The sequence below is a fragment of the Capsaspora owczarzaki genome (assembly GCF_000151315.2).
Source record: "Capsaspora owczarzaki ATCC 30864 unplaced genomic scaffold supercont2.6, whole genome shotgun sequence".
In the NCBI taxonomy this organism is placed as follows: Eukaryota; class Filasterea; order Ministeriida; family Capsasporidae; genus Capsaspora; species Capsaspora owczarzaki.
In genome coordinates this window covers 505,046-520,399 of record NW_011887297.1, presented here as the reverse complement: position 1 = coordinate 520,399, position 15,354 = coordinate 505,046, and the positions used below count along the sequence as shown (strand labels likewise).

At 53.2% G+C, this 15,354-nt stretch overlaps 5 protein-coding genes across 5 annotated transcripts; 4 read left to right on the top strand and 1 right to left on the bottom strand.

Annotated features, from left to right (window-relative positions):
* Positions 1 to 204: 204 nt before the first annotated feature.
* On the top strand, positions 205 to 2,774 carry CAOG_04139 (citrate synthase). Its single transcript, XM_004347914.2, has 9 exons — positions 205 to 418; positions 622 to 768; positions 830 to 918; positions 1,010 to 1,092; positions 1,166 to 1,281; positions 1,358 to 1,778; positions 1,896 to 2,193; positions 2,307 to 2,428; positions 2,550 to 2,774. The coding sequence occupies exons 1-9, from the start codon at positions 228 to 230 to the stop codon at positions 2,667 to 2,669; spliced, it is 1,587 nt and encodes a 528-aa protein (XP_004347964.2). The 5' UTR covers positions 205 to 227; the 3' UTR covers positions 2,670 to 2,774.
* A 647-nt stretch (positions 2,775 to 3,421) lies between these two features.
* On the top strand, positions 3,422 to 5,011 carry CAOG_04138 (hypothetical protein). Its single transcript, XM_004347913.2, has one exon. The coding sequence runs from the start codon at positions 3,525 to 3,527 to the stop codon at positions 4,926 to 4,928; it is 1,404 nt and encodes a 467-aa protein (XP_004347963.1). The 5' UTR covers positions 3,422 to 3,524; the 3' UTR covers positions 4,929 to 5,011.
* A 53-nt stretch (positions 5,012 to 5,064) lies between these two features.
* Positions 5,065 to 8,624, top strand: CAOG_04137 (hypothetical protein). Its single transcript, XM_004347912.2, has 9 exons — positions 5,065 to 5,476; positions 6,212 to 6,380; positions 6,506 to 6,596; positions 6,733 to 7,064; positions 7,196 to 7,507; positions 7,659 to 7,758; positions 7,841 to 7,910; positions 8,063 to 8,290; positions 8,382 to 8,624. The coding sequence occupies exons 1-9, from the start codon at positions 5,132 to 5,134 to the stop codon at positions 8,505 to 8,507; spliced, it is 1,773 nt and encodes a 590-aa protein (XP_004347962.1). The 5' UTR covers positions 5,065 to 5,131; the 3' UTR covers positions 8,508 to 8,624.
* Positions 8,625 to 8,691: 67 nt separating this feature from the next.
* CAOG_04136 (hypothetical protein) lies at positions 8,692 to 12,042 on the top strand. The gene is made up of 13 exons (XM_004347911.2): positions 8,692 to 8,909; positions 9,019 to 9,144; positions 9,253 to 9,393; positions 9,486 to 9,650; positions 9,800 to 9,931; positions 10,049 to 10,174; positions 10,287 to 10,424; positions 10,543 to 10,800; positions 10,909 to 11,034; positions 11,119 to 11,256; positions 11,334 to 11,459; positions 11,564 to 11,695; positions 11,805 to 12,042. Exons 1-13 carry the CDS (start codon positions 8,768 to 8,770, stop codon positions 11,933 to 11,935), a joined length of 1,881 nt encoding a protein of 626 aa, XP_004347961.1. The 5' UTR covers positions 8,692 to 8,767; the 3' UTR covers positions 11,936 to 12,042.
* Positions 12,022 to 15,007, bottom strand: CAOG_04135 (hypothetical protein). Its single transcript, XM_004347910.2, has one exon. It carries the CDS (start codon positions 14,155 to 14,157, stop codon positions 12,253 to 12,255), a length of 1,905 nt encoding a protein of 634 aa, XP_004347960.2. The 5' UTR covers positions 14,158 to 15,007; the 3' UTR covers positions 12,022 to 12,252.
* Positions 15,008 to 15,354: the final 347 nt, after the last annotated feature.

The following is a 15,354-nucleotide window of genomic DNA, read 5'->3' as shown; positions in this document are numbered from 1 at the left end:
CAGTATGATTTATAAAGGGCCAGCTCGGGCGTTGAGATGGCCTCAGATGATGGTTGGGGCCGTCTCAGACCAATCTTGAGAATTGATTGATTCACACTCAATGCAGTCGCTAGAAATGATTGTGATCGACGACAGCCAGATTTACCCTGAGACACGTTAGTATGCCAGACTGTCCACTCACTTGCAGGTTGCTCACTTTTCATTCTTCTCACCAAAAACAGCGCACAATGTCGGATCGCGCGACGGTGCTGATGCGCCATCTGCTGGGCTCTGGTCGTTTTACTCCCGTCCATGCGTCTGCTTCGATGCCCTCCTCCGCCACCGCCTCGTCTGCGCAGATGACACAGTCATCGTCGTCCACTCCATCCACTGCGGCTGCTGCTAAGTTGGGCACGGAGGCGGCTGCGGCCACCAGCAGGTGAGTTGGGACGGCCGTGACTTTGAACCGACGGTTGGATTCCGTCGGCGTTTTGCGCGCTCTTCTACTCCAAGCCACCCCCCTGCCCCTTTAAGACGTCTGTCGGGCTCACTCACATGCGCATCGTGCTTGCGGCACGTTTGTTTGTTTACTGCTTTGTGGCTGTGCGGGTGTGCGGCTTGTATTGCCATTCCTGCCAAAAGTAGCAGTGCAGTCGGCGGGATTAACTCGCTCACAGTGGTCGACAACCGGACTGGGCGCAAGTACGAACTGGCCATCCAGGATGGAACCGTGCGGGCAAGCGAGTTCAAGAAGATGGCACTTGCAGCTGCAGACACTGAAGGCATCAAGTACGACGTGATTGGTTTGCAGTTCACCTGGTTGTTCTCACTGAATCTGGTGGCTGGCTAGAATTTACGATCCCGCGTATACGAATACCGCCGTGGCACGCTCAGCAATCTCTTACATTGATGGTGACAAGGGTGTCCTGCTGTACAGAGGTTTGTGCAACATGCTTGATGCTTTGCTGTTCCAAATGCGACGGTTGAACGCTCATTTTTTTTTTTCGTTTTTTTACACTCGCACCAATAGGATATCCGATCGAAGAGCTGGCAGAGAAATCGTCCTTCTTGGAAGTCAGCTTCTTGCTCCTCTACGGCGAGTTGCCCACAAAGGCAAGTGCCACAAAACGAACACGGTCGGTGTTTGCCAATTGTTACACTCACGCTCCGCGCGTCCAACTTCCAGCCTGAACTTGATCACTGGAATTCAATGATCATGCATCACACATTCATTCACGAAAACCTGCGAGATTTTATGCAGTCCTTCCGCTACGACTCGCATCCGATGGGCATGCTTGTGAGGTAAGACGACCCCCCCCCCCCGTCGTGAACTTGTGCCAAACACAGATTGCTCATCACTCGCCTGTCTGTCGGTCAGCTCGTTTGCTGCCATGTCTACATTCCACCCCGAGGCCAATCCGGCGCTGTCAGGAGCCGACATTTACAACGACATTCGCCTGCGCAACAAGCAAATCCATCGCATTATGGGAAAAGTGCCCACCATCGCCGCGAATGCCTACCGCCACCGCATGGGTCGCCCGTTCAACCACCCGGTCAACCATCTCACGTACACTGAGAACTTTTTGTACATGATGGATCGCCTCAGTGAGAGCAACTACCGTCCCAACCCGCAGCTCGCGCGCGCGCTTGACATTCTCTTCATTCTCCATGCCGATCACGAGATGAACTGCTCAACTGCGGCGATGCGTCACATTGCCAGCTCGCAAGTGGATCCTTACACGGCCATGTCTGGCGCTGCCGCTGCTCTCTACGGCCCCCTTCACGGCGGCGCAAATGAGGTATGGCGTTGCAACAAGAATGCAGAGGGGGGGTGTCTGTGTGAGCGTTTTGTCTTTTTGTTGTTTTTTCCCCTCATTGCATATTGACCTTTGCACGCCCCTGGCTCTTTCCTCAAGGCTGTCCTCCGCATGCTCGAGCAAATCGGCACTGTTCAGAATGTGCCTGCGTTTATCGAGTCCGTCAAGCAAAAGAAGGGCAAGCTGTTTGGATTTGGCCACCGCGTGTACAAGAACTATGATCCTCGTGCCAAGATTATCCAGCGCATTGCGTATGAGGTCATTGAAATTTGCGGCGGAAACGAACCCCTCATTGAAGTTGCGGTCGCTCTCGAGAAGGCCGCTCTCTCCGATTCGTACTTTATCGACCGCAAGCTGTATCCCAACGTGGACTTTTATTCTGGTCTGATTTACCGATGTGAGTCGTGCTTTGCTTTGTCAGGCGCAGAGACGCGGGGCGGGGGAAATTATTCTCAGACTCATGTTTCTTATGTTTCTTTGGCCACTCGCCTTCCCCTTCGTGGTTGACAGCCATGGGGTTCCCAACTGACATGTTCCCGGTGCTGTTTGCCATTCCTCGCGTGGCGGGCTGGCTTGCTCACTGGAACGAGGACATTGAGAAGGGCGAACGGCGAATCTGGCGTCCTTTGCAGGTATGTATGGGTTTGACAGCATCGCGAGGCCCCTTTGTCTCGGACGTGCAAGGCTTGTGATTTTTATTCTTTGTTGTTTCGTCTATTCTTTGCTGTTTCGTTGTGTGTGTGGTCAAACCAGGTCTATGTGGGCGAGAAAGAGCGCGCGTACGTTCCCCTGCAACAGCGTCAAGTCGCCTCCAGCAAATCCCTCGCCGGCTATCCGAGTCAATTTGGGAAGCGCAGCAGCATGGCCAAGTGATGTGGACTCCTTCCCTGGCTGCTATCTGAGTTGATGTTTGTCCGAAGTGAGAATTTTTGGGTGTTTTTTTTTGTTTTTCTTCCAATACAAATTCGGATAACACGGTAGGGTATAATGTACCTTTGATTATCTCTTATTCCACGTCGTTTTCTTCGATCTATGGCAAAGGGATTGGCCAACTGGGAAAAATGGCCCAAAATTTCACAAAAATGTTGATTGAAGGACATTCAAAACACTATGCTTCACAAATCAAAGAATGCAACAATCCGCAGCCTCCAAGCCCCCAAGCATCCAAACACCCACCAACACATAGCAAAACACTGCAATTTGATAAATCAATTGTCAGATGCTGATACCGGCGGAGTGGTTTCCGGACTACCATCCAATAAGACCCGCCTCGCCTCCTCGTCCGCCTGTTGTCGTCCTGGAGATCATCTTGCTGTCGGTCTCATCTTTATCGGAATTGCAATGATATTTATCACCGATGCGTGCATCCCGGGGGGTTGTCGCTCCTCTCCAGACAACGCGACCGAGCTGCAACGGAAGGCGATCGAACGTGCAAAATATTTCATCATCACTCGCAATCACGGCAACATCGTTTGCTGTAAGTGGTAGTTTTTGCGCTCCCCTCCCCAACCACCACCACCTTTCCCACGTTTCGCGTCGCAATCTACTCTGCCACGTCCACAACCATTTCGCGCCTGGATTTGGCGAGGTAAATGGAAAAAGCTCTCACTCTTTATTTTTTTCCCCCTTATTTTTGGTTGTCTCGGCTCCAATTTCCCGCCTTTTTTTTTGTTTTTAATTTCCGCTTTTTTTTGAAAGCCTTTGTCACCGCCACTCTTCTCACCAGCGATGGCCGTCGAGCTCCGCGTCGCTGGCGCCATCCGTTCCATGGGCGAGTCTCGCCTTGTGACGGACGCGCGGGGTGCTCCAGCCACCTCAGGAAACAGCACGGATGGCTCTCACGTCAGCGCAAACGTTGCGTGTTTTGCGCGCGTTTCAGCGAACGAACAACGTCAGCCTGTCGCAAGCCACCTCGCAGCGCCCACCTCCGCCACCTCCGCCACCTCGAGCACCACTCCAACTCTTCCTGCGACTGATGATACTATTCAAAGCGATATGCGCGCCTGGGAAGAGACTGGACGCAGTGTCGCCTGGCAGACACGGGGCGAAACCGCAGTCCTGTCAAGCCAACCGCCGATTGCCGAAAATGGCAGTCTTCTGTCCTTGCACCACCGCTGCCGCCGTGAAGAGTCGACAGCCATCTCCGACCTCGAGCAAGGAATGAACGAGCTCTCCTTGCAGCGCATGCAGGTCGAGGGGCTGCTGCGCATGGCCCTGCACAAGGTTCTGCTGTCCCCGCCTCCCGTCCGAAAACAGCACCGCGCTGTCACACCTCCGCTTGCTGTCGTCCGAGCAACCGCGAACGCCGCCGCCGCCGCCACCACCACGACCACCACCGCTGCCGCAGCACCTGCTACTTCCACAACTGCTGTTGCCGACAATGCCAAGAGCATCCCCGACCGCGAGCCGACATCGCCACGCCAACTCGAGCCGGCGCTGCGGCGGTCGGTGCTGCTCAACAACTCGCTCAAACGAGCCTGTCGTCAGCGCCGAGAATTGGAGGAGCGTGAGTTCCAGGAGCGCGAACGCCTCGTCCAGCTGACTCGCGCTGCGCGGCAGGCAGCCACGATGGCCAGCAACATGGAGGAAATGCTGCATCTTGGCTTGGACGATCTCTTGCGCGAATTTGACAGCGAGGGCGATGACGATGACGGTGGCCTGCCGACCGTTCTGGAAGAAGAGCCCGAACCACCGCAGCAAGAATCTCCCTCGACAACCATGGTGCCCGACTCACCCATCGCCCTGACACACGGCTCGAGCGCATGCGCCACGCAACCGAGCAATCTTGCTGCTGACCACCATCGCCAAGCAGACCAAGAAAACCAAGCGGTTGCCAGCACATCCCCGCAGTTCCAGTCACACCACTTGCTACAACAAGAACAGCAACAACAACAAGAGCAGCAACAACAACCACAGCAACAACAACAACACCATCGTCGACAAAAGCGCTCTAGTGCCGGGCAACACGAGCCAGTTTCTCGTCGATCTCTGACCCGGAGGAGTTTGAGCGTTTTGCACTGCCACAGACGCCAACCGGTGCCAATCGTCGCAGAGTTTGAGTCCTTTGCCGGGTGCTGCTCCCCTCGCCAGCATTTCGCTGCACCTCTGAATCATCGAGGATGCATTGCATAAGGCAGCCTTGCGTTCCCTTTGTTTTCCTTGATTCGTTTTCATCCATTTTACCTTGTCAATACACGATTGTTTTCTTTTTGCCATTTTCCTGCCATATTCACAACTTGCCTTTTCGTCAAATATTATTGTCTGAGCACTCTTTTTTTTTTCTTTCTTCTCCTTTTTTTTTTTTTTTCTTTCGTTGTCGTTGTTGTTCCAGCGCAATGTCGAATCGCAAGTCCGGCGAGACAGTGCCGCTGCTGCAAGGCGAACCGCAGGGCTCTCCGCGAACACAATCACAATACTACAACAACAAGCTGAATGAGAGCACAGTGAGCGCCAAGTCGCTGTCGCAGAGCTTCCAGCAGTCTGCGAGCTCGAGCAGCGCCGCCGCGACCAACGCTTCGCCCGCGACCCCCGCGCCCACTGGCTGGCGCAAGGCCGTTTCCGGCGAGGGCTTCAAGCTCGGCATGCTGCTGCTGACGGTCGTTCTCATCGGCACAACCAACCGCGTGACATTCAAAATCATGCAGTACGGCAACACCAACTACATGTACTTTGTCTCGCAGGTGAGTTTGCAGTTGCAGTCAGCCGGCTGTCGTGTGCATTGTAGTTTTGGTGGAGGCGGGTGGTGTATGCATGCTTTGTCGGCCCCCCTTCGTCTATGTATTCCATTCAATGTGAGAAAGCAGAAGGCAGAAAGTGTGTTAAAAAAGAAAAAAAAAAATGGACTTTTTGTTCGTTTGCTCCTTGTCGGCACTGGCAGTTGGAGCGACGGACGGCAATACGCCCCCTCCCCACAATGGAGCACGTTTGCTTCTTTGCTCTTGTATCGCGGTTGTGGCTGCGATCGATCGCCCCCCGTTGTCTCTTCTTTATTATTAGAATTATTTTTATTTTTATTATTTTTATTTATTATTTTATTACTTTTATTATTTTTTGCCCTCGCTCTCTCTGCGCTTCCATTCATCTTTGGCAGTTGTCGCTGCGCACAGCTGTCTTCATCCACTCCTCACCATCCTCTGTGTCTGGATGGTCGGTGGTCGGTCTTTCCCCCCAAATGCAAGAGGATGGCTGGTTGTGGCTGAAGCGAGTCTTCGTGTCCACGAGTTTTCTTTTATTTTTCGATTTTCTCCTCTTTTTTTTTTTTTTTTTTTTTTTTTTTTTTTTTTTTTTTTCCGGCATCTCAACTCATTCGTTTCACACTTTTGCATTGGAAGCATCACTCGGTCGTCTTGCGTGCGTATCAACTCACCCATTGCATGGGATTTCCCTCCCCCCGCTTGTTTGTTTTGTGCGGACAGTTCACCTCGTTCATCTTCATCCCGATCTTCTTCGCCGTCATTCTGTTCAAGCGCCTCTTCACCAACGACATCACTCCCGACCAACTGGCCTTCCCAAAGTACAAGTTTGCCGTCATGGGCGGCCTCGACACGCTCCAGGGTCTGTTCATCACTGTCGGCGGCCGAAACGGTAGGGCATGCGCATGGCTGCTATTTATTCCCTTCCGAGAGCTCAACCAACTCACTTTTTTTTTGTGTGTTGTTGCTTTCCTTGTGCTCGTGCGTCGGCTTTGGGTGATTTCGTCACGCAAACAGTGCCCGGCATGATGCAAAACCTGCTCTTGCAAGGCGCCGTCCCAGTCACCATGCTTGCCTCCATCATCTTCCTGCGTCCAACTGGTTGCGAGTGAGTATTATCTCTTGCTTTTTGCGATTCCTGGTTGTCTCTGGACTTGTGCCTTGCCAACCTTTGGCCTTATTTCACACACCCCCGGTTCTTGTCTGTGGTTTATTTTTTCTCTTTTGTTTTTCCTCGTGATCAGCAACTGCAAAAAGATGCGCAAGGTCCTCACCACGCGCAAAATCAGCTTCTCGGAGCAGTCTACTCTGCCAACCCTCAAGTGCACTGACGACGAGTGCAAGAGCTGGGCCTCGCTGAACGGCACGAACGTTCGCAACGGCGACGTGAACGAGCTTACTCGTGTGCTCGACAACGAAATGCCATCCACCCTCAAGCCCCAGGTCACGCTCTACACTAGTGCACAGCCCTGGAAGGAACATCTCAAGTCCTTCTACAGCGTTTGGCAATACGTTGGCGCTGTCATCATTCTTGCTGGTCTCGTTGTTTCGGTCTGGCCCGCTGTTTCTGGCGGCGGTAGGTCGTTCCTCTCTCTCTCTATTTCCCTCTCCCTTCCTCGGTTTTTGTTTGGTTGCTTCCATGCTTCTGTACGTGATGCGAATTCCAACCCTATTGTCTTGTTCTGCTTCTTCGTCATGTGCCTGCAGATGGTGGTGGCCCAGTTGCGGACGACATGCTCTTCTTCACTGCTACTCTCCCTACGGCTCTTTCTGGCGTGTACAAGGAGATTGCCTTCCGCTCCTGCGATGACATGGATGTCTGGTACCTGAACGGCTGGGTCTCGGTCTTCCAGTTCCTGCTGGGTCTTCCTTTGGCACCGCTCGCTGCAGTCATGTCCGATCTTGCCGTCACTGACATTCCCAGCAATCTCTGGGAGGGTATCGAGTGTCTCTTTGCTGCTCACAACACGATCGTTCCTACCAACTCGTCGAGCTCCTGCGTTACCTTCTCCAACTGCAGTACGTTTGAATGCTGAAGTGTTCGTTGTCTCTCATTTTTGTTTTCTTCTTCTTCTTCTTGTTGTTGTCGTTGTATCGTTTGTGTTTTTGTTCACTTCTGCTTCGCGCCGAACTCACTTTGCCTCATTCTTACGCTTGTTCCTGCTGCTAGCCACCAATTGCTGCGATTCTTGCGACGGCTCCTTCTCTGAGGTCTCTGCCCTTCCCGCTTACGGTGGCATGCTCATGTATCTGTCTGCCAATCTCATCTAGTACGTGTTTCGACAACAGCTTCGCGCGTTGGGTTTCGGTGGCTCGTTGACTTTGGCATCACTTTTATGTTTCTCTCTGCAGTAACGTCGTCCTTGTCATGGTTATCAAGTACGGTAGCGCTGCGTTGATGTATGTGGCCAGCACGGCTGTGGTACGTTTCTACATATGCAGATTGACGCTGTGGCTTTGGGTTCCGGGGTTTTTTTCTTTGCTCTCGTTTTGCTCTCGTTTTGCTCTCGTTTTGCTCTCGATCTGCTCTCGTTTTGCTGACTTTGAAACTCTGCCCTTCGTTCTGTTCGGCAGCTCCCTCTCGGCGCCATCTGCTTCACTATTCCCGCCTTCTTGGGCGATCACGCAAAGGACTTTACCGTGTACGACGGCAGCGGTCTCGGCATTGTGCTCGCTGGTTTGATTGTTTACCGCTTTGTCGGCGGCCTCATGAAGAAGCGTCAACAAGTACCGTCAAAGGCTTTGATCTCCATCAACATGACCGAGCCTACAATGATTGAATCCGATCATGTTCGGCAACAGGTATGCATGCACAGCGCGTTTGTCCCCCGAGGCTTTTTTGTTTCCCCGCCGCTTTTTTCGCGAGACTAACACTGGTTGTTCTCGGCCGTAGGAGAAATTCAAGCCACGAACAGCAGCTCGTATGCGCAGCGACCTTTACATGCGCCTTGGTGTACAAACTCCGCCCCCGCAACATATGCGGATTAACATGGAGACTCAGTACGACACCGACGCATAAGCGACCTTTGTTGGTTTCTGTTGTTTCATTTTTTTTTTCCCCCTTTCTTTCTTTCTGTGTTTGTTGCCTTCATTCCGATTCCCGTTTTGAAATAACAATCTCCCCATCCCCTCGATTTTTTTTTTGCATTCCATCCGTCTTTCTTTGATCTTACTTTATTATTTGTATCTTTCAGTTCACTTCTCATTCACTCTCAGATTTGAGCTTTTTTTTTTTTTTTTTTTTTAACAAGAAGTTTGAGCTATTTTGAGCCTTGTTCGATGACAAAGCTGAACTGGACACCGACCACGGTCATTCCGCTCGCCGATCTGGACGACCTCGCGCGGCAACTGCAGCACGAACTCGATGCCGCTGCAGACGACGACGGCGACCAGACCAGTAGCACCGAGAGCCCCGTCGCCGGTACGACTGTGGTATCTGGTTTGACTGAGCGAGACCTGTTCTCCCTCTCTCGCTGTGTTTGGAGTCCCTTCACTGACTCGGCTGTTGGATAACTGTGTGAATGCCTTAGTGATCTCTGCGCCTGCGATCGCTGGTGCCTCTGCGCTGGCGTACACGATCGACCAGCGTGCTGGTGCGGCGGACGACGAGCACGTCGCTGCCGCTGCTCACATTGTCGCATTGCTCGCTGCCAGTGGTGAGTTTGAGTATTAGGTTTGCATTTTTATTTATTTATTTATTCTTTTGGAGGGCTTACACTGAGCGATCTGATTGTTGGATGAATTTTGTCGCGCATGTTTGGCAGAAAGCAATCGCGGAGCTTTGCGAGAGGCTGGTCTTGTCGCTCCGCTTGCCAAAGCACTGCAGCCAGTCTCGGTCGCGAGTCTCAACGCCAAAGCACCCCGTCAGATCATGCGTGCGCTGGCCAACATGAGTTTTGATAATGGTGTGGCACACTCGTTGTGACTTTTGCTGCAGGATTGGTTGACCAACCATGACTTGTGTATTCATTTCGCCTCGATGCTTTTGCTCTGGCAGATGAGACTCGAGCCCAGATCATCGCTGCAGGTGCCGTTGCGTCTCAAGTCGCCCTTCTTGTCGAGGCGGTGGCTGCTTTGCGTTCTTCACCCGGATCGGTGCGCGAGGGAACTGTGTTGCTGCGCATCTGCGCGGGCTTTGTCTTGAACGTTTCTGCAGACAATGGTACGCACCCCCGCTGGAGTGGTCGTTGTTGTTGTGTTATGCGCGGTTTGTTTTGAATTTGTTTGACTGGTTCAACGGGGGGGGCGGGGTTTCGTCTGGCCGAATCTCTCTGATCTCTCGTGACTACTCGTCTCTTTTTTTGTGCGCAGCGGACAGCCAGAAGGCGTTTGTGGAGGCTGGCGCAGTGGCACCCCTTGTGACTGTCGTTGAAAAGTTTGTCGACACTGCACCGGATGCCGTCACGATGAGCTTGCGTGCCCTCGCTTCGTTGGCTGAAGTTGGTACGTGCGCGCTGGTGAAATTTTCATGCGTTGGTTGCGCGCCATGCTTTTTGTTGTCTCTGACTCGATCGGGCCATCATCATCATCATCATCATCATCATCATGTGTGCACTGTAGAGCAAGGCAAAGCTGCGCTTCTGGGTGCGAGTATTGTCCCTGTGCTGGTCGACGCTCTGTCTCGCACTTCGGATGAGGGCGTGCAAGAGCTATCGGTCGCCGCTCTCGAGCTGCTTGTCGAAGACGGTGAGTTTGGCTTTTTGTTTGTTTGTTTGTGTTTGTTTGTTTGTTGGGGAATGCACTTCAATTCTCCTCACGCTCCCCCTGGCTTTCATCGTGCTCTCTCTATTCCAACTAGAATCTGGACGCGTCCAGTTTGCGGGCCCGCTCTTGCTCCACAAATTGATTGTGTTTGTCAATTCCGGTGGTAATGGCTTGGCTACATCGGAAGTGATTGGTTCTGTGGCCAAGGTGGTTTCGACAGCTCTCACCGAAGGTAAGGCCTTCCCACCCCCCTCCTCCATCCCCTCTGTGCTGCAACACAAAAGCTGCTACAAGAAAAGTCAATCCAGCTTGTTTTTGCATAACTTTTAACTTTGTCTTGGTTTGGGCAGACGAATGCATGCTTCCCATGTTCCAACCGTCCACCGATGGCAATCCCTTGAGCGAGTTCTTGCGATGGATGGAGCACTCCGAGGCTACTGTTCGCATGGCTGGCGCCTTGTCGGTTGGCAATCTCGCTCGTCGCGACGACCACTGCATGCAACTGTTCGCCGCCGGCATTGTTGCTCCTCTGAGCAAGTTGTTCCCTGCGACCGACGCACGCGAGCAGCACGCGGCGCTTGGCGCCATCAAGAACCTGTCCATGCCAGGTACGTCAGATCTATGATGCGCCAGCCACCCCCCCCGTCCTTCTGGCCCGTTCCTCGTTTCTTTCAAGCAACTCACACGTTTTGACCCGTTTGCGTTTTGTTCTACAGCCGACAACAAGGAGAAAATGCTGACTTCCCAGTTGCTCGACGACTTCAATCCGTTGCTCCACTCGCCGCACACTGCCATCCAATACTTGGCCGTCTCCACTCTGCGGAGCTTGTGCAACAATTGCGGTAAGCCACCTCGCATCTAACGGCCGCGCAAAAGTCGTCAGCATCCTCTTTTCACTTCTTGTTTCACTCCTTCCCTTTGTCTAGGCGCCAACGTTCCAAAGCTCCTTGCTCGAGACGAAATTCTGCTGCGATGCATCGAGTTGCTCAAGTCAGAGCATGTCGGCACACAGTGCGAGAGCGGGCGATTGTTCTGCAACCTTATTCGCTACGTGGATGTTGGCGGTGAGTTTTCCTTTAGGAGTACGTTGCGCGAAAAAACCGACTGCCCTCGTCTCATTTCGTTTGCCCTTCGGATATAGAAACGATCGACGCGGTGATTGCCATCCCCGGCGCTCTGGATGCCGTGTCGTCCCTATTTGCGTCCGAACACGTCATGCTGCACGGCGAAGCCATCTTTGCGCTTTCTGTCCTTGTCAAAGTTCGACGTAAGAGCGATCTTCGTTTTGATTGTCCAAAAGCACAACATGCTGCACTGACCTTTTTCATTTTTATTTTTGATTTCTTCTGTTGTGGTCTCTCGCTTGTGCAGCTGGTACTGTCGACAAGCTGCTCCACCTCGAGTCAAAGCTGTTGAAAATCGCCCAATCTTCCACAACTGCCAACGCGTCTCCTGTCGTGTCCGCGAATGCGCTGACCTTGCTGCTTCACCTCTTCACGGCAGGTAAGTCATGGCATTGTAGCGAGAAAGTAGTTTCGACCATCGCAGTCAGCAGATTCACTCATCCTTTTGTCGTTTTCCTTTTTCTTCGTGAAACTTTTTTTTTCTTCAGCTCCCACCCAGCAATTGTCAACCGAAACAACGGAGGGCATCCAAGATCTGGCGCAGGACGAAACTGTGGATCCGATTCTCCGAGCCAAAGCCAAAGAGGTTGCGGACGCTTTGGCCAGCCTTCATCCGTGAGCGATTCTCGCGCTCCTTCCGCCAGCGTGTCTGTTGTACACTTTTTCTCTTGTACTACATTGAATCGAAAAACATTTTAATTTCCAAAAACCAAAAACAACAACAACAACAACAACACAAACAGACAAACAAACAAATAACTATTTAAATACATTTTAAAAACATTGTTCCAATAGATGGCGCCTCTGACCCAACAACTGCCATTGAGAAAATCTCAAACAACTCTCCTCCACCCAAAGCTCTAAAGTTCTGTACAAGTAGGGGGAACGGCTTTGGTACTGTAACCCACCACGCCCTATTTCGGCCGTATCATCGAGTTAAAAAATGTAGTGGTCGAGTGCGTCTTCTTGGTCTGTTGCATCGAGATCGCCAAACAAGTCAAAAACGCCCGTGGTCTCAGCCATGCCTTGCTGCTCATGGGCTGCAGGGTCGGCCGCATCACATGCGTTCTTGTCGTCATCGTCGGAGTGTGTGACTTGGCCTTCTTGGTCGTCTTCATCGCCGGCCATGTCGTCGTTCGCACAGGCGCGTGCACGAAGATACTCCAGATACTGTGCGCGCTCTTCGTCTTGCAGCTCAATGGACTGCTGCATTAGGTCGTCCACGCGTGCGGGATTGGAGCCAGTCATGTGCGAGTGGACAACGTGGTGGCGCAAGCTCGTGTCGGTCGTGTACCGCTTGCAGCATCCTCGCACTGGGCATCTGTACGGCTTCTTGCACTGCGCCGTTGGGCCGTGTCCGTGGTCGAGATGATAGCGCAGCCCGCCTGGATTGCGGTACTCACGGCCGCATTTTGCGATCGGGCAGGTGAACAGCCGGCGACGGCGCGGGCGGCGTGCAGCGCCGTCGCTGTGCGCCAGGCCTCCTTGCTTGCTTTCGCTATTGGTCAAGGCATGGCTGTCCTGACAATGCGCATCCCTCTCTTGCCTCGCTTGGGTCTCTTGCGGAAAGAAATGGCGGGCACCCAAGCCCAAATCCGCCGCGGAACTGGACCGCGCAAAGTGAAACTCTCGCTTTGGAGGAACAGCAGTCTCGCTAGACTGCGGGCGGACAAGCCATTCAGCAGCCATGCTGGGAGAATCAACCCCGGCCGAGCCTGCGACCGAGCCACTAAACGACGAGACTGAGCTCATCGAAATCCCAGACATGCGATCAATCGAGGCGGACCGCTTGCGACCAAAGTGGTCGGCGCTGTCCATGAGAGCTGCCTCCAGCAGATTCTGCTGCTCGAGCAAGCTGGACGTCCTTTGTGTCGCATCAGCACCCGTTGAGTCTCGAGACGGGCTGACACGATACAGGGGGCTGCTGTTACTGATGCTGGTGCCGCTGGCTGCTGTAGTGCGACCGCTGCCCGCGCCCTGAGCGACTGGGACGTTCGCACTGGCAGCCGACGCCGCAGCAATGGCCATATCCAAGGTCGCTTGCATCTCTCGTGCGTCTTCAGGGCGCAACGTCCCGATGGCACGTCGATGCTCTAGCTCGGCGAGCTGCGCAGCAATCCGCTTGAGGTCAAAGTGTGGTCGCACCGGCAGACGCCGAGACGCCTCGGGTTCCAGGTGCAGCTTTGAGTTTTGCCAAATTGCATTATAGTCGGCGAACGCTATTGGCTGAGGCGCGTCAGAAAATGTCTCGAGGCGCGTTGCCACAGGTGCATCGGTCTCCACCCGACCTCGCGACTGCGGCAGCTGCGCAATCGGCGCCAAGTCATCAGGCTGTTGGAATGACAGCTGCCAAAGGTGCTCCAGCTGCTCTGAGGAGAGCGATGGGAGGGTTTGTTCGACGGTGGCGAGCAGGTCTGCAACGTTCGCTTCGGACGGCAGTTCCAGTTCCGGCACGTGAGCTTCAAGTGTCGTGGCCCGGTCTTGCGCGGTTGACGGCTTGTAATTCATCTCTGTTGTTGCCGTGGGCATGCTCCAAACATCGAACACAGACTGGACGGGGCCTGGCGGCTGCAATGATGGTGACGTCGTGCTCGCACGCGCAGGGTTGGCGGCAACCGCGGGTTGACTCGACCAAACCCACGCAACCGCCTCGGGAATACGTGATTCCGCGTCACACAGTCTGGTTTTGAACAAAAGGTCCATGTCAGACGACATTGCGGCTTCCAAACTGTCGACGTTGCCGAAAGCGCCTCCTTGATCGTACCCAAGTGGCATTCTGCGTTGCGAGTCGAGGGGCAAGTGAGTGTATCCCGTCGCCAAGAGCAAACGACGTGAAGACATTTAGTTTATACTAAAGCTTAAAGGTTTATAGATTAAAATGAAGAGTGAGGTGCGCGCTGGAAAGGCAAGGCTGAATTTGGGACGACGCATGCGAAAACGAACATGGACCTAATTATCACGTTTTCTGGAGCAAAGTGTGACTTGTCATGGTGGCGCGGTTGCCAATCGCGGTTGGAAATGGCGTTGTCGCGACAAAAGAAAGTAGCTGTGGTTTTTTGTTTTTCGCTAGTTTTTCGTTTGTCGACATGCCGTGTTCACAAAGCTCGCGAGCTCTTTACTCGACATGTTGATACATAATGGGTGTGAGTAGAGTGCAACATCAGATCTACGGGTCGGTGGATTTGCCCGAGTGAACGGCGGGAAAGCCGGAACGACGGCAACTAAAAGTTACGGCGAAATGTCGTTGTGGACTCTGAGCAATCGCACTTTACTATGCCATCGGCCGCGTATTTGCGACTCTTCACGCCCATTCCATACGACATCATGCACTCAAATGGCGTCCCCCGACGTGTTGTCGACACACCTCTCTCATGACGTCCCAATTTTGCGACATGTTAATCACTTTCAACACGACTAGCTCAGTTGTGGGAAACTGGAGTCTGGATGCTTGAGGGGACAAAACAACAAAACGAAAAAACAACCGAGCAACATGCCGCAAGGACAAAAAGGCCGACAAGTCAGCATGAAATGAGAATCAACGCGGGGGCGTTCTCGAGTTGGGAATTGAGTTCCTACCGCGCTGAGCGTTCTTCATCATGTCACTCTTTCCTTCCTCTTCTCTTGCAAGTTCGACTCCCCAGCTCTACTCGTTGGCAATGTCTAACTGAAATGCCCACAGAATAGACTGGATCCAAACACCTCCGTGCTCCAGTGCTGCCAGGTTGCGGGGGAGGTGTCGCGAGCGGTCGCAACTTTTGGCCAGCTCCACGGCATGCCCCAAGTTTTGCGGCAAATTCGGTGAGGACAGCTTCAATTGCACCACATGGTCCCTCAAACGCGCTGGACACACAGACACACACACGCGCGGCCAAGCGAGCCGAGTGCGTCACTCTGATGCCCGACGGCACCGCCGTGCTCGCTGATTCGAATCATTCGGGATTAGACCACAGCGTATGCGTGCGCTTTGCTTCGATTGCAGATACCCTTCCCTTTTCGTCGTGGAACAACCAACCGCCACTACTGCAGGCCGCGAGCGAG

Coding starts and splice junctions, on each gene's coding strand:
- CAOG_04139 (XM_004347914.2), top strand. CDS start 228: ATGTCGGATCGCGCGACGGTGCTGATGCGCCATCTGCTGGGCTCTGGT. Junction 419..621: donor GCGGCTGCGGCCACCAGCAG/GTGAGTTGGGAC, acceptor TCCTGCCAAAAG/TAGCAGTGCAGTCGGCGGGA. Junction 1,779..1,895: donor TTCACGGCGGCGCAAATGAG/GTATGGCGTTGC, acceptor TCTTTCCTCAAG/GCTGTCCTCCGCATGCTCGA.
- CAOG_04138 (XM_004347913.2), top strand. CDS start 3,525: ATGGCCGTCGAGCTCCGCGTCGCTGGCGCCATCCGTTCCATGGGCGAG.
- CAOG_04137 (XM_004347912.2), top strand. CDS start 5,132: ATGTCGAATCGCAAGTCCGGCGAGACAGTGCCGCTGCTGCAAGGCGAA. Junction 6,597..6,732: donor CTGCGTCCAACTGGTTGCGA/GTGAGTATTATC, acceptor CCTCGTGATCAG/CAACTGCAAAAAGATGCGCA. Junction 7,911..8,062: donor ATGTGGCCAGCACGGCTGTG/GTACGTTTCTAC, acceptor TCTGTTCGGCAG/CTCCCTCTCGGCGCCATCTG.
- CAOG_04136 (XM_004347911.2), top strand. CDS start 8,768: ATGACAAAGCTGAACTGGACACCGACCACGGTCATTCCGCTCGCCGAT. Junction 9,394..9,485: donor CAACATGAGTTTTGATAATG/GTGTGGCACACT, acceptor TTGCTCTGGCAG/ATGAGACTCGAGCCCAGATC. Junction 11,257..11,333: donor TCGCTACGTGGATGTTGGCG/GTGAGTTTTCCT, acceptor CTTCGGATATAG/AAACGATCGACGCGGTGATT.
- CAOG_04135 (XM_004347910.2), bottom strand. CDS start 14,157: ATGTCTTCACGTCGTTTGCTCTTGGCGACGGGATACACTCACTTGCCC.